The 14816-nt window shown below is 56.6% G+C and overlaps 1 protein-coding gene and 1 long non-coding RNA gene across 2 annotated transcripts in view; one reads left to right on the plus strand and one right to left on the minus strand.

The window, feature by feature from the left end:
• Window positions 1–14816, plus strand: part of NUP210 (nucleoporin 210) — an 89136-nt gene that overhangs the window by 17063 nt on the left and 57257 nt on the right. The window contains exons 2-9 of the mRNA XM_051852612.2: window positions 3455–3591; window positions 4976–5107; window positions 6775–6871; window positions 9689–9839; window positions 10696–10828; window positions 12258–12416; window positions 12926–12994; window positions 14317–14423. Of these exons, the coding sequence (XP_051708572.2) occupies window positions 3455–3591; window positions 4976–5107; window positions 6775–6871; window positions 9689–9839; window positions 10696–10828; window positions 12258–12416; window positions 12926–12994; window positions 14317–14423 (985 nt within the window). The remainder of the gene's footprint in view (window positions 1–3454; window positions 3592–4975; window positions 5108–6774; window positions 6872–9688; window positions 9840–10695; window positions 10829–12257; window positions 12417–12925; window positions 12995–14316; window positions 14424–14816) is intronic.
• LOC138843985 (uncharacterized) lies at window positions 7353–11728 on the minus strand. The gene is made up of 3 exons (XR_011379275.1): window positions 11643–11728; window positions 10670–10869; window positions 7353–10125 (listed from the first exon to the last, which is right to left on the minus strand). It is a non-coding gene; the product is annotated as an uncharacterized lncRNA (long non-coding RNA).

Consider the following 14816-nt stretch of genomic DNA (forward strand, 5'->3'; position numbering starts at 1 on the left):
ACAATGCTGGCCCCCTAAAACTACTTTTTAATAACAACAAAGTCTTTAGGCCCACATTGTAGCATAGTACTGTCTGTGACACTGGTATCCCACATGGAAAGAGTTCCTGGTTCCTGGCTTCCACCCAGCCCTGCCCTGGCTGTTAAATCCATCTGGGGAGTGAACCAGCAGATCGAAGAACTCTCTCTTCCTCTCTATAATTCTGCCTTTCAAATAAATGATAAATAGATACACCTTTAACAACAATAAAAACAGTCTGTTTAAAAAAAGAAGTTCAGTGTTGTTTGCTTGTTTGTTTGTTTCTTTGTTTATAATGGCAGTAGAAGATGCACATGTGTCTCGCATTCCGTTTCTCTGGGACAGGAGCTGAAGTGCATGTCTGGCCTCAGCACAGCCCTGCAGGGTAGCCCGCGTGGTCACGGGGGTTTCCAGACAGGCTCTGGAGGCCGAAGAACACCTGGGGACAGCCCATGGAAGGGAGTGGGCTCTGTGAGGGGAATTCAGGTCTCTGTCCAAGAACTGTCTGTGCTGACCAGGACCCCATCTGAGAGGGACTCGATGCAGTTAGGGACCTAGAAAAGAGGTTGTTGCTGTCTTTTGGTTTGTTTGTTTGTTTGTTTATTACTTGTTTGAAAGGCAAAGTCAAAGGGAGGGTGAGATCTTCCATCTGCTGGTTCACTCCCTAAATGCCCCCAACAACTGGGACTGTGCTAGGCCAAAGCCAGGAGCCAGACACTCCATGAAGGTCTCCTGTGTGGGTAGCAGGAACCCAGATACTTGGGACATCACCCGTTCCCTCCCACAGTGCCGGATCAGCAGCAGAGACAGACAGAACTCTGGTACAGGGTGCAGGTGTCCCAAACAGTGGCCAGACCCCACCTCTGCTTATTTGTGAGGAGGGGCTGGGATTGCAGCCCTGACTTGGAGCCCAGATCCCTGGCTCCCGGGGCCACGGGCTGAGATGCACTGCGCTGCTTCTCAGACAGCGGAGTGGAAGGTGAGGGGTTCCTTTTCTGCCACAAGTTCTTTTTTTTTTTTTTTTTTTTAAGATTTATTTATTTATTTGAAAGGCAGAGTTACAGAGAGGCAGAGGCGGAGAGAGAGAAAGATAGAGAGGTCTTCCATTTCTTGGTTCATTCACCAGATGGCTGCAATGGGCAGAGCTGAGCTGATCCGAAGCCAGGAGCCAGGAGCCTCTAAGTCCGCTCTTGCTCTTGTGCATTGTGTGGGTCTGGACAGAGGCTTGCTGATGGGCGTCTGCCGTTAGAGTGCCCTGGAGGATCATGCCCCTGCCCCAGGATCCTCTGCTTTGCCTGTGTCCCTCTCCACCCTGGTTTTTGGCTTTTCATTTCAGAGTGTGGAATAAATTTCTACCTGTAGGAAAGTTGCAGAGATCGTGCAGAGCCCAGCTTCTGCTTAGCCTCACCTGACCCCCAAGCACATTTGTCAGACTAGAAGCTGGCAATGGACTGCGAGTGTCCACTGAGCTGGACGATGCGGCTGGTGCCAGGCTCCTGACAGGTCCTGTGTCCCCACAGCCAGCCTAGGATCCCACGCCTCCATAAATACCGGCAATCATCATGAATTCTGTGGTACGCTCTCTTACTTCCAGTCGGTTCTGTGAGTGTGCATGGGAGTGTGCAAGTTCTGTGAGGATGTATATGTGAAGTGTGTGTGTGTGTGTGTGTGAGTGTGAAGCCTAGTGGCCTTGGACATACACCTGAGGGTCCTGAAGCTGCCGTTACAGGAGCCTGTCTGGCGTGGTGTGAGAGGCGTGATCACGGGCAGCTGGCTGTGTCCCGTGTCCAGCTGTGCCTTCCCAGCCGCTCTCTGAGGAAGCCCTGGGGGCCTGCCTCAGGTGCTTCACTTCCTTCCTCTAGCTGGTGCCTGAGGTGCCTTCCCAGCATACTTTCTGGAGAGTCAGCTGCTGGTCTGCAGGCTTCTGCGGCTGCTTGGTGTGTGCCTGGTGGCATAAGAGTGGCCAGCACCCACAGGAGTGCATGGAGAGGCCACCATTGCCCGCCTGGCTCCGGAGAGGCCCTTGGTCTCCAGCCAGTAGCTTTGGCCATGTCCTTTTGGGCGGGTTTCACACCAGAGGTTTTCAATACCAGGCTGTTGCCACTGGTGCCCTCACAAACACCTCAGACTGTGGCGGTGGTCTCCACAGAGGCTGGGGAGGCTGCCTGTCGCAGGCTGTACTGGTGCCACCCCAGAGATGAGTGCCCTCACCCGCACCCCTGCGGGCACTGCAAGGCTCCTAGCACAGCACACCTGGCTGCTTCCTACCCCACAGCTCTGCCTGGCTACTGGCTCCCAGCCTTACCCCTGACCCCCGAATGGCAGCCACTCACAGGACCCCTCAGGCTTCCCTGGGCACCATCTAGAGCTACGGTAACAGCAATGCTTCCTCAGCCCTCTTGGCACCATGCCTGCTGGACTCTGTCCCTGGTCCTTATCTCAGACTGGACGCTGGTGTTTTCTAGTGTTACAGAGAAACTGAGGCACTGGAGCCAGGCAGCTCCCCCTACTCCGCCCCACCCCGTGACCATACTGCTGCTCGGTCATCTTGTTGGCCATCTGGGTCCTTCGCTGGCCTCTTCTTCTCCCAGCTCAGCCTCAGTGTCTGCCCTGGGAGTGCTGGGACTATATGTCAGTGGTCTTCATCACAGCTGGGGGGTCTCTAGGGTTTGTGGGATCCTTTGGGAGTGGAGATACTGCCTAGCAGGCATCTGTGTGCCTGACCCAGGCTGGGAGTCAGCCAAGATGCCCGCATCCTCCTCACACACGGCATTGCCTCGCTGACTGCCGCGAGCAGTTTTCCCAGTGACAGAGTTGTGGTGGTCACGATGGTGCCCCCACATCTGCCACTTGCTTTCTGTGGTTTCAGGGACATTTGGTTGCTGACAAAAACAGTCCAATGAGAGACTTCAGAAACAGTCAGCTGATGAGTTTAAATAATCGTTATTATAGTATATGGTTATAACTGGTCCATGTTAGTGTCAGCTGTCGCTATGCCTGCTTATAAACTTTATCATAGGTGTGTGTACATACAGGAGAACATGCAGCAGATGCAGGATTTGGTGCTACCCACGGTTTTAGGCAGCCACTGGGGGTCTTGTAACGGATCTCCTGCAGTTGAGAGGTGATCACGTTATTTCTGCATCTTAGGGTGGCTTCGAGCAGTGCCCATGTGTTGAACCCTAATGCTGTTTCTGGGTGTAAGCCTCCCACAGGAGTTGCTCCATGGGGACGGTGGGCTGAGACCCATGCCCTGTGGTGCTCATGTCGGAGGGGCTTCACCTGTGCTGTGATTCTTCTCGGCTGTGAAGCTGGTGTGAGGCTGCTCATTCACCTGGTTTCTGGGCTTGGGTCTGGGATGGAGCCTCAGGTGGGGAGCTGCCCATGGGCCCAGCTATGCCTTACAGGAGGATGAGTTCCCGTATTCTTGCTGCAGGTCGTCCACCCGGCCGGAGGTGGCCAGCATAGAGCCCCTGGGCCCCAGCGAGCACCAGTGCTCCCAGAAGGCAGTGGTGCAGGCCCGCCTGACCCAACCTGCCCGCCTGACCAGCATCATCTTCGCAGAGGACATCAGTAAGGGCTTTGTGTGAGCTGTTCATGTGGGTTCCCCCTCGTGGAGCCTGCCTTTCTGAATTGTTTGTTACCCCAAAAGTCTTAACACCTACAAGCTCAAAATGAGGAAAGTGGCCCCAGTCTAGGGAACTCACCTTTCCCTTCCCTATCTTCAGTTGCCATATCTTGGGTGTAAAATAATTAGAGAACGATGTGATGTGCTACCGAGCATCTGTGCCACCCACCGTGCACTATATGTGTTCAATCTGCTGTGGGGTTATTTTGAATGTTCAGTGGTGTTCCTCAGAGGAGGTGGTCCCATAAGCATTCCCTTGCCTTGGGCAGTTAGATCGTCTTTGCATGTTTGTGTCAGTGTTGTATCTAAAAGTAAATGTTCTGGGGGTGGGAGTTAAGGTGCTGCCTGGCATGCCCGCATCCCTTTTCAAAGTGCCTAGGTTTAGTCCCAGCTCTGCTTCTGATCCAGGTTCCTGTTACTGTGCCCCTGGGAGGCGGCGGGTGGCTCATGTACTTGGATTCCTGACATCCTGTGAGAGACCCAGATGGAGTTCTGGTTCCTAGCTTGGCCTGGTCCAGCCCCGACTGTTTTGGGGAATGAGCCAGTGGAGTCCAGGAAAATCTCTGTGTCTCTTTGCCTTTCAAATACAATGAAAATAAATAAAGTGAACATTTTCTATACAGAGAACAATTTGGGGTTCTTCTGGGCTATTTCCTTACCAGGAAGGATGCCCAGTTTTCCTGGGTCCCAGCAGATGGGTACCTTTAAAGCTTTGATCCACAGGGGCCACACAGCATTAACAGGGCACAGCATTTTTCTGTATGGCTGGAGAACGGCTAGAGCAATTTTGTGTTGCACGCTGCCACCCAGGAAATGTCATCTACGTCCCTTATTCCTGGAGCAGCCCTAAATAGTCTGTGTGTCCACGCCCGCTCCCATGGTGAAGTCACCAGCAGTGTCATTCCTGCTCTCCATGTAGGGACAGGACTTCCCTGGCTCGTCACACTGTCAGCCTTGTTCAACTCCATGGTCACACCTTGAACAAACTGACAGTTTTCTAGCGGTGGGTTTGTTTGCTTGCTTTATTTTGTTTGTTTTCCCACACACCTTTCAGTGCTAGCATTCAAGCTGGAGAAGAGGAGACAGGCCAGGAAAATGCCCCTGAGGTCCCAGTTAGCTCCCAGGAGGGCTCTCCAGGCAGTGGTTTGGGCTTGGCTTCTACAGGGGAACTGAGTTCTTCACCTGTGGTGGTGGTGGTGATGGTGATGTGTTGCTGGTTGCCATAGTCACTGCAAGAGCATAGGATCACCGGGCCTGCTGCAGGGTCCTGGAGGTGGGCGTGGGCCGGGCGCTGTCCTCGGTGCTGACCGCCCCTTCCCATCCCTGTAGCCACGGGGCAGGTGCTGCGCTGCGACGCCATCGTGGACCTCATCCATGGCATTCAGATCGTCTCCACCACCCGCGAACTCTACCTGGAAGACTCCCCTCTGGAGCTGAAGATCCAGGCACTGGACTCAGAAGGTGAGGACGTCCTCTCCCCTGCCCATCAGTGTCCTCTTCGGTGACTGTGGCCTCTCTCTGTCAGGCTGTCCTGCATCAATCCCTGCTGTGCCCCACCGTGGGCTCCTGCAGACAGGGACCTGGAGTTGGTGCCAGAAGTTGAAGAGGCAGAAACTGCCTCTGACGTGTGTCCTGTGCCCAGCCTGCTGCTCCTGCTCAGGTGCCTGTGTGTGCAGGGCTACAGCAGATGCTGGGGGCAGACCTGACCCGTTCCGTGGCGGCAGTCCTTGGGAAGCTGGCGTTCTGCACAGTGATTGGAAGCAGGAAGGGCTGGCTGGTGGCCACACTCAGCTTCCTGGTGCAGGCCAGTACCCTGGCCAGGAGCACTGTCTCCTTCACGTCACCGGAGGCCTCTGTGGTGCTGGGCAGACTGCCTTGGCTGCAACATGACCTTGGTCAAGAGGGGCAGAGTGGGACTGGTGTTGTGGCGCAGTGGGTTAATCTGTGGCCACAATACCGGCATCTGAAATGAGCACCAGTGCCAACTGCTCTCCAAAGCAATTGCGCCATTTTAAGCTCCCGCCATCCAGGAATGTGGTGCCAGTGACCCGGAGTCCTACGCATGCTGCTGTCCGTCTCTTTTTAGTCGGGTTAAGCTTTTGGTTCATATAATCAGATCATTTTTGAGTCACTTTTTCCTCCGAGTGTGTGTCCTTACTCCTTGGGCAGTCAGCAGAGATGTCAGGAGTAGGAGGGTGGCTACCCCTGGCCCTTGAGGACCACTGCTGGGCCAGGCCTGCCTCACCCACAGGCTTGCTTCTTAGGAAGACAGATTATTTTGGTCAAATGCTTTGAGTTGTGAGAAACCACAGGATTTTGTTTGTTCTGAGTCCTCAGAAAGAGAGATTCTCTCAGAGAGAGAGAGAGTGAGAGAGAGAGAGTGAGAGAGAGAGAGAGTCTTCCATCTGTTGACCCACTACCCAGGTGGCTGCAATAGCTGGGCCAGGCTGAAACCAGGAACTTCATCCATTGGGTGGCAGGGTGCAAACACTTGAGCCATCTTCTCCTTCTTTCCCCAGGCCATTAACGTAACTGGGTTGGAGGTGGAACAGCCAGGGTACAAACTAGAGCCCTTATGGGATGCCGGCATTGCAGGCTTGACTTGCTATGCCATAATGCCAGCCCCTGCATGTGGTGTTACTTAACATTGGGCCCGAGGCCCCCTGAAGGCCCGCCAGGCCCTTAGAGCTCAGGCTGTCTGAGCCTGGCTCCCTCCTATCACTCTGGGGCTCCAGGAGCCTCATAGTCAAGGTTAAGAACAGTTGGGTGAGGCTGGAGAGTCCAGGATGCTGCCCCTCATCCCTCAGCGTCTAGTCCTGCCCTGGGAGGGAGGGTGCGGACTTCTCGGGCAGTGTGACCGGTGCCTGCCACACTGCGTCCGCCATGAGCAGTGCAAGGCAGGGACAGACAGTCCTGGGTTCCAGTCCAGCTTAGCCCCTCCCAGTCACCTGACTGTGAGCACGTGGCTTCCTGCCTGTCTGCCTTGGTTTCTTCTTCCTGCAGCAGAGGCCTTGGCACCTGTTTACAAGGGAGGTGCTGCGCACGGCTCTCCTGAATGAGACACTCCCGACTCCTCTGCCCGTGGCCCTGGGCACTGGACCCTGTCACATTTCTGTCTGCCCCTCCAGGGAACACCTTCAGCACCCTGGCAGGGCTGGTCTTCGACTGGACCATCGTGAAGGACCCAGAGGCAAATGGGTTCTCAGACTCCCACAATGCACTGCGGTAAGAGGGGGAAGCTGGAAGAGGGGTTCCGTGGGTTCCTGGTGGGGCTGGGGGCTCTCGTCCTTGTCAGCAAGGGGCCTGGGCTGCCTGCCTGCATTCCAGTGACTTAGAGGGAGGTTTTGTCTCAAAGGGTTGTACCAGCACCTGGGGTTTGTCTCGCAGGCAGCTGGCACAGGTCACCAGAGGTCTTGGGGTGTACGGGTCGTGTTTGTGGCCCCCCGAGAACAGTACTTCGGGAGGCAGGTCCAGAGGGAGGCAGGTGTCGGCCAGAGGGATGTCCAGGCTGCTTGGACAGTTCAGTCCTGGGCCGTGCTGCGGCTTCCCTGTGCTCTGAAGCTGGGCAGGAAGTGGCTGTCCAGATGGATGGCGCACAAGGTAGGGTTGTCATCACAGTGGGACGCTTCCTCAGCCAGGGCTCCTATGGAACCATTATCCCAGTGTCCTGCGTCTTCTGGTGCCTTGTTAAATACCTTTTAAAACATTGTTTCACTTGTTTATTTTTATTTTATTTGAAAGGCAGACAGAGATGGACAGATAGAAATAGACAGATGCCAACCCTGAGCCAGGATCCCGGAATTTAATCTACATCTCCCACATGGGTGGCAGGGACTCAGTACAGGAGCCATCACCGCTGCCTCCCAGCGTGTGCGTCCGTAGGGAGCTGGACTCGGAGCAGAGCTGAGTCTGGAGCCCAGGCACTCTGCAATGGGAGGCGGCTATCCCAAGCCCCATGTTGACATCTCCATTGAGTGTCCACCCCCATTTTTTTTCTTATTTATTTATTTATTTTGACAGGCAGAGTGGACAGTGAGAGAGAGAGACAGAGAGAAAGGTCTTCCTTTGCCGTTGGTTCACCCTCCAATGGCCGCCGCGGCCGGCGCGCTGCAGCCGGCGCACCACGCTGATCCAATGGCAGGAGCCAGATGCTTCTCCTGGACTCCCATGGGGTGCAGGGCGCAAGCACTTGGGCCATCCTCCACTGCACTCCCGGGCCACAGCAGAGAGCTGGCCTGGAAGAGGGGCAACCGGGACAGAATCCGGCACCCCGACCGGGACTAGAACCCGGTGTGCTGGCGCCGCTAGGTGGAGGATTAGCCTAGTGAGCCGCGGCTCTGGCCCACCCCCATTTAATAACTGGTTAAGGAGCGGAGTCCCTTTGGGGGAGGACAAATTACTATTTTATGATTTTTGTAACAATTTTGGGCCCCCACAGTGCAGTTATAAAGTTGTGAAGGGAACCTGGAAGCTGTAGTCTGCCCATCTCAGCCAAGCTTTGCCAAGTGTTACCATTTTGTCCTCTGGCACAGAAACTCAGGCCAGAGTCCCATCAGCTTGGTCTCTGTCGGCCTGGGTCGGTCTTTGGGTCTGAGGTGCCCAGGTGACATCAGGGACCCGAGCACTCCGGGTGGTGACAGTGCAGGTGTTTGGTAGCACGTCCCTCCCTTCGGTTTACCTTCTGTCCCCTTGTGACTGGACTCAGAACCTTGTGTCTTTGGCAAGAGTGTCACTGTGGTGACAGTTGGTGTCCACCCACCTGCCTTGTAGTTTGGCCCCACTGGACCTGCTGTTGAGGATGGTCCCTAGTCACTTGGGTGGGGTGTGTCTGCCAGGGTTCTCTCCATGAGGCCACTTTTTCATCCCACCACAGTTAGGACTGCTTGAGCAGAGTCTCGTCTTTCATCCCCACCTTCTCTCGTCCCGCAGTGGCTGTAGGAGGGGCCAGGCACCCAGCCCGGCTTCGTGCACAGCTTGCTCCGTGCACTAATGGCTGAGTCCAGGGCAGATGTCCCGTGTCCTGACACTCTGTGAGCCAAGTTGCACTCGGGTTCAGAGCTCTAAGGGGCTGGGACCCTCGTCCTCTGTCTGTGTCCTGGACCAGCTCTGGAGTTGCTGGTTTTGTAAAGCCAGAAATAGGGCTTCAGAGTCCGAGAGACGCAGATTCCAATCCTGGCCCTGATGCTTCCTGCCTGGGCCCTCGGACAAGGAACCTAACGTGTCCGAGACGACTCTTTCCCCACATCCGGCACGTAAAACAGAGGAAGAGAAGAGAGCCCCGTGCCCTCGACTGAGGGACACCGGGCAAGCTGGCAGATGTGCTCGGGATCCCTTCCTGGGACTGGGGCGTGCTTGATGTTCCAGGAATGCTGGCTGCCGGCTGAGGCGAGCCCCACCCTGGCTTCCCAGCAGCGCCCTGTGAGCTGAATGCTAACCGCAGTCCAAGGTGCCGAGGCGGCTTGGAGCTGATTGTCTTGGTTCTTTGTTAAATGTAGCACGTGACACCCGCTACAACTGGGCGAGGAAATAAATCACAGTGCCGCCAGCCTTGTGGAGAAGGGGTGTGTGTCTGCCAGATCCTCCTGTGTGGGCTGGAGGGAGAGCCTGGAAAGGGCTAGCCCGCCAGCCTCATTACAGCACACACCTGGCCGGGGCCCACTGCATCCCCGGCTCCTCCCTCGGGCACTGGTAGGCTTTACCGATGCTGCTTTGGCTGGGTCTGGGGTCTTGGGCCTGCCGCCTAACTACTGTGGGCCTCACTTCCCATTTGGACTGAGTGCTTTCCCATCACCTGTAGGTTGAGGAAATGCAGATTTGTAGGCCTCTTGTGCACAGAGGCTGGACTGGAGCGAAGAGTTTGCATTTTTCACAAAGACACTGGAAATTCTGATGCAGGAAGTTGTAGGGACCTGTGTCTCAGTGCCACTGGCAAAGAGGATGCCACTGATTTTGGCTCCTGGCACCCAGCAGGAGGCACTGGTGACTGGTGGGTGTCTTGGGTTAGGTGTGATGAATGCCTTAGACCGTCTGTTCCTCTTCCAGAATCCTAACGTTCTTGGAGTCCACGTACATACCTCCTTCCTACATCTCGGAGATGGAGAAGGTGGCCAAGCAGGGAGACACCATCCTGGTGTCTGGGATGAAGACGGGGAGCTCCAAGCTCAAGGCTCGCATCCAGGAGGCCGTGTACAAGGTGGGCCTCCGGGGGTGGCATCAGGTGCCTGCTGCTCGCACCTGTGGACAAGGGGACTCAGGGGAAGGCCTTCAGGTGTTTTTCTTGGTTTGCTTTGCTCCATGACTTGGGGAGAGGTGGTTGAGGTGTCAGAGGGCACCATCCTTAACTTACCCGCAAGTGCGGAAGCTTGTGCGACATTACTGTTGGCGCAAAGCGAGAGCCACGGGGCCATGGAGGAGGCCGGCAGGAGCGCACAAAGAGAAGAGCTGTGCAGCAGCTGTTGTCCCCGTCAGTGTCTGCCTTCCTGCCAACAGGAACCATTTGTTTAGCCCTCAGTTTTCTGCCACTCACAGGGCTACAAGTAGCCCGAAGAGAGTTTTAAGATTCAGGCCCCTGACAACCCTGCAACCCTGGGGGGTCTGCCAGACAGGACGCTCAACGGCCCCTCTCCCATCTCACGGTCCTCCTGAGGAGGAGGTCACCGGTAGGAGGGGCTAAGGGTCAACAGAGACACATACCTCTCCCCGTTTTCTGGAGGGCTGGGGCTGCCCAACCTCCCTGGACTCAGGCTTATGTGGGGAGAGAACCTGAGCTTCACGTGGCCTCAGAGGGCTCTACCCTCTCCTTTTTGCTCACTTAAAACGGAGATAGCACACACATAATGGAATGAAATGCTCATGAGCTTTTTGGCGGTGGCCATGGTTTGCATACCTACCACACCTGCAGGGTCCCCCTTGGGACTTCTAGGGCCTGCAGGTGTGCGGTTGTGAGTGCTATCTTTCTTCACTTTCAACCTTGCAAGGAACACACTAAAAGGTTAACCCCCCCACGCTCTGATCCCACCTCACCTTTGCTGCCCTCTGCTTTGTGCAAGCATGTGCGCCCTGCGGAAGTCAGGCTGCTGATTCTGGAGAACATCCTTCTGAACCCAGCTTACGACGTCTACCTGATGGTGGGGACCTCCATCCACTACAAGGTGCAGAAGATCAGGCAAGGCAAGATTACAGGTGTGTGCATGACCTGGGCATCATGGCAGATGTTCCTTCCTCTTTAAATATTTAAAAAAAAAAAAAAAAACAAAAACCTTATTTATTTGAGAGGCTGGGGGCAGGATGCAGAGAAAAAGAGTTGGCTCCAAAAATCTGTTACTCATTCGAAGAAGTCTGAACAGGGAGGGATCTAGTGCTGCACAGAGCAGGGTTGTTTTATGGGGCAGCTGAGTGATTTTATACTTGTCCTGGGTGCGTTATCAGCAAGGCTCACCGCCCGCCCCGTGTGGCTGGGCTTCCCTTAATTAGAGGTGAGGAAACTGGGTATGAGCCAGTACACTCACTGGGCTCGTGAGTGTACGCATTGCTGGGGCCTGCACCAAGCTTTCTTCAGCAGCTGCTGCGGGCCTGGGGCTGTGCCGCAGGACTCACTGGAGGACCAGGGGGTAACCCAGGCTGGGAGACAGGCCTCTTGCTTGTTTTAGCCAAAACCCTGCCTCCAGCAGCCTTGACTCCGGCCCCTGCCTTTGCCAGCTCCTCAGCTGGGACCCAGAATGGAGTGGTAAGCAAGGATGTTGCCTGTAGTTCTCCGTGTCCCTTCTCTCTTGCTGGAGGAGGCTTGGAGGTGGCCACACCTACAGGGTCAGCGTGTGAGTGACAGGTTGTGGACCTGGGAGAGGGATGGGGAGGTAGAGGCCCTCGAGGTGGAATCCCAGCTCTGCTCCCCCACCCCGCTGCGGGACCCTGAGCAGCATCCACCATCTGGAGGTGGGCGTCAGTAGCATCTGCTCCCAGAGTTGTTGAGTTGAGGCCGAGGTGAGGCGTTACTCACCGACAGCAGCATGGTGTTGAGGCATCCCGGGGCCCTGGTCAGCAGCCTCCATTTCTGTCCGCAGAGCTCCTGACCTAAGATGGTGGCTTTGGAGAACTCATTGTTTTCCTGGGGCAGTGCTCCCCCTCCTGGCTCAGGCTGGGCAAACCCCTTTCCCCACACCATGCACTGGACATGATGCAGAGCAGGGAGGCCCTGGGCGGGGGTGGTCAGGATGGTACCTGGGTCAGTTCTTTGCAGTGATTGGACCGGCGGGAGCCCATGGCCCAGAGCCTGTTTGGGGCCTCCTGGAGGGCGGACAGCTCCAGTGGGACCCAGCCCAGCTCCCTGGATGCAGAAGCAGAGTCCACTTGCTTCCGCAGTGGTGGGAATGAATGGTCTGATTCTGTTCCCGGGCCAGAGGCTGTAGTGATTTTATTTTCTAACAGCTGAAGGGAGCTGCAAAAAATTAACAATTCTTGGGGTGTCACTTACGTCCACAGGCGCGGAGAATCACATTAAACATTAATGCTTTGGGAAAGATTAAGCAGGAAAGGCCAGCAGCTGTGCTGGCAGCAGGGTCACACTCCCCTCCTTCTCCCCCCTCTCTGTTCTCTTGGGTCTCTGGGCACCCAGAACTCTCCATGCCCTCTGATCAGTATGAGCTGCAGCTTCAGAACAGCTTCCCCAGCCCTGGAGGAGACGTCACCCGGCCCGTGGCCGTGCTGGCCCAGGACACGTCGCTGGTTACCGCGGTGCAGCTGGGGCAGAGCAGCCTGGTCCTCGGCCACAGGAGTATCCTCTTTTTGGGCCTGCGTGCATCTGCCTTTCGGAACCTGAGTTGTTGTTCTCCCGGCAAGCCAGGCAAGGCTAAAAATAGCCCCATTTCCCCACACGGTCTGCAAAGCAGGAAGCCCTGAGATAGCACTGTTGCCAAGCCGCGGGGCTCACCTCTGAGGGCGACTCATTGGCGAGGCTCCCAGGAACGGAGGCGGGAGCCGAGCATCCTTCCTCGCCTCCAGAAGCCTCCATGGTGCCTGCTGCCTCCTAACAGAGGCTGCTCCCACACCAGCCTCCAGCTTGTGGATGGCCCACAGTCCTCAAGTGTGGTCACGGCCGTTCTTCCAGAGCATCCCCACTGCAGATGGTGGGGCGGGCCTTTGATTCTGAGCGGTGCCTTGGCACCCCCCCCCCCCCCCCGTGTCCTGTGCTTTCTTAGTGACACGGAGGCCACCTGAGCCACTCTGGAGCCTGCCCACCTGTCTCTCTGCTGTCTGTGTCTTGTCCCTTAATTAAGCATTCAGGTATCCGCATGCAGGGTGCTTCCCGGTTACCCAACAGCACCATCTACGTGGTGGAACCTGGCTACCTGGGTGAGTATGAGCCTCCTGGGCATTCCTTTGTACTTAGAGGAGTTGAAGAGCACGAGAGGAAAGCAACAGCATTGCGCCTGCGAGGCCTAGGTGCCCCCGCCCCGGGCTTTCCCCAGCCTGCTCCTGCATGTGCTGCAGAAGCAAGCAGAGGCCAGAGCAGGCTGGCAGGAGGAAGAGAGCAGGGAGAGGTGTGGGATGGGAAGAGTGATGGCGAGTTTGCACCCTGCTCTTTCTACCAAGGCTTCACCTGGGGCCTGCGCATTGCTAGAGGTGTTTGGAGGATGGGGCACAGTGGTCCACTCAGCTACAGAGGGCCCGAGGTGACATGACAATTGGCAGGTGCCTTGGCCAGGAGGTGGGAGAGGCCCCTGAGAGGAGCGGAGGGGCTTGCAGCACTGGGGGACATTGGGCACAGCCGGGCCACAGAGCTATGGAAGCAGTGGTGTGGGAGCCCGCCGGGGTACTTGCATCATCCCAGGTCACCATGGCAACGCTTCCTTCAGTCTGAGATGACTCGCCTGTTGAGTGCACCCACGTAGTGCAGGTGACAGTGCATCTCCACTTGTCAGCAGCCGGGGGGCACAGACCCGAGGTGACAGTGGTGGCCTCTTGTCTCAGGAGTTTCATTTGCTTAGCAAGGTTTCCCAGCACCTTCTGTCTGCCCAGCCTGTGCTGGGCACTGAGCTTACAAGGGAAGAAAGACAGGGACCTCAACATGAGTAGGGCTGGGGTCGGGGGTGGGGGTGGGGCAGTGGAAACAGGTGGTGGTAGGGCAAGGAATGTGCTCCTAGGTGTGGGAGGGGAGGGTACTCAGTGCCACGCTGCAGGGCCTACACCTGCTGGGGACAGCACTGAGCAGGCGGAGCAGGGGGATTCAGAGCATCACAGATGGGTCACAGATTCTGAGGGCCCTGGGCAGCTGGGGGTATGAGGGTCACCCCTGCAGTGGCTACCCTGTCTGGAAAGGAGGCAAAATTATGGAGCTCCAGGAGGGTGGGTATGGGGCCTCCAGGTGGGGGTTGTAGGGTGTCAGGTAGGTAGACGTGAGGTCCTTATGTGGGAAGATGTGGGGTCTCCAGGTAGGGGTTGTGGGGTGTCAGGTAGGTAGATGTGAGGTCCTTATGTGGGAAGATGTGGGGTCTCCAGGTAGGTGGTTGTGGGGTGTCAGGTAGGTAGATGTGAGGTCCTTATGTGGGAAGATATGGGGTCCCCAGGTAGGGGTTGTGGAGCCTTCAGATCTGTGGCACTTGATCCCGACCTCCTTCTCAGCCCTTTGGCCCCTGAGGCCTGCATGCTCAGGCTCTCTGTTTGCCTGTCTTTAGGGTTCACCGTGCACCCTGGTGACAGGTGGGTGCTGGAGACTGGCCGCCTGTATGAAATCACTGTCGAAGTATTTGACAAGTCCAGCAACAAGGTCTACCTATCGGACGTGAGTGCCAGCCTGGGGCCTGGCGTGGTGAGGTGGTGCTGTCTCCTGGGGCAGCTGCCAGGCGAGCATCGCCAAAGCAACTGGGGCCCCACACGGGGGTCCCTGGGCATCCTCTGCCTGCTGCTGGCACTCTGGGTCTGCATGGGTGCTTTCTGTGGGGCCCTGGTGCAGCTCCAGAGCCTGAGTGTGTGCAGCAGACGTCCCTGCAGGGTGGGGAGAGGCGGCCGAGGTGGCGGGGCTCACCCTGGTGAGGTGGAGCTCTCCCACTGCCCCCGTCTCTTCAAGCCTGGGGTCCTGACACTGAGTCTTCGCCTCCCTCCTGCTGCAGAGGCCCAGGGTGCCCTTCCTGACAGCCTCCTGTGACCAGGGGACCGGGGCTCACCTCAGCTCTCC

Source organism: Oryctolagus cuniculus, chromosome 10 (genome assembly GCF_964237555.1).
Source record: "Oryctolagus cuniculus chromosome 10, mOryCun1.1, whole genome shotgun sequence".
Taxonomy (NCBI): Eukaryota; Metazoa; Chordata; class Mammalia; order Lagomorpha; family Leporidae; genus Oryctolagus; species Oryctolagus cuniculus.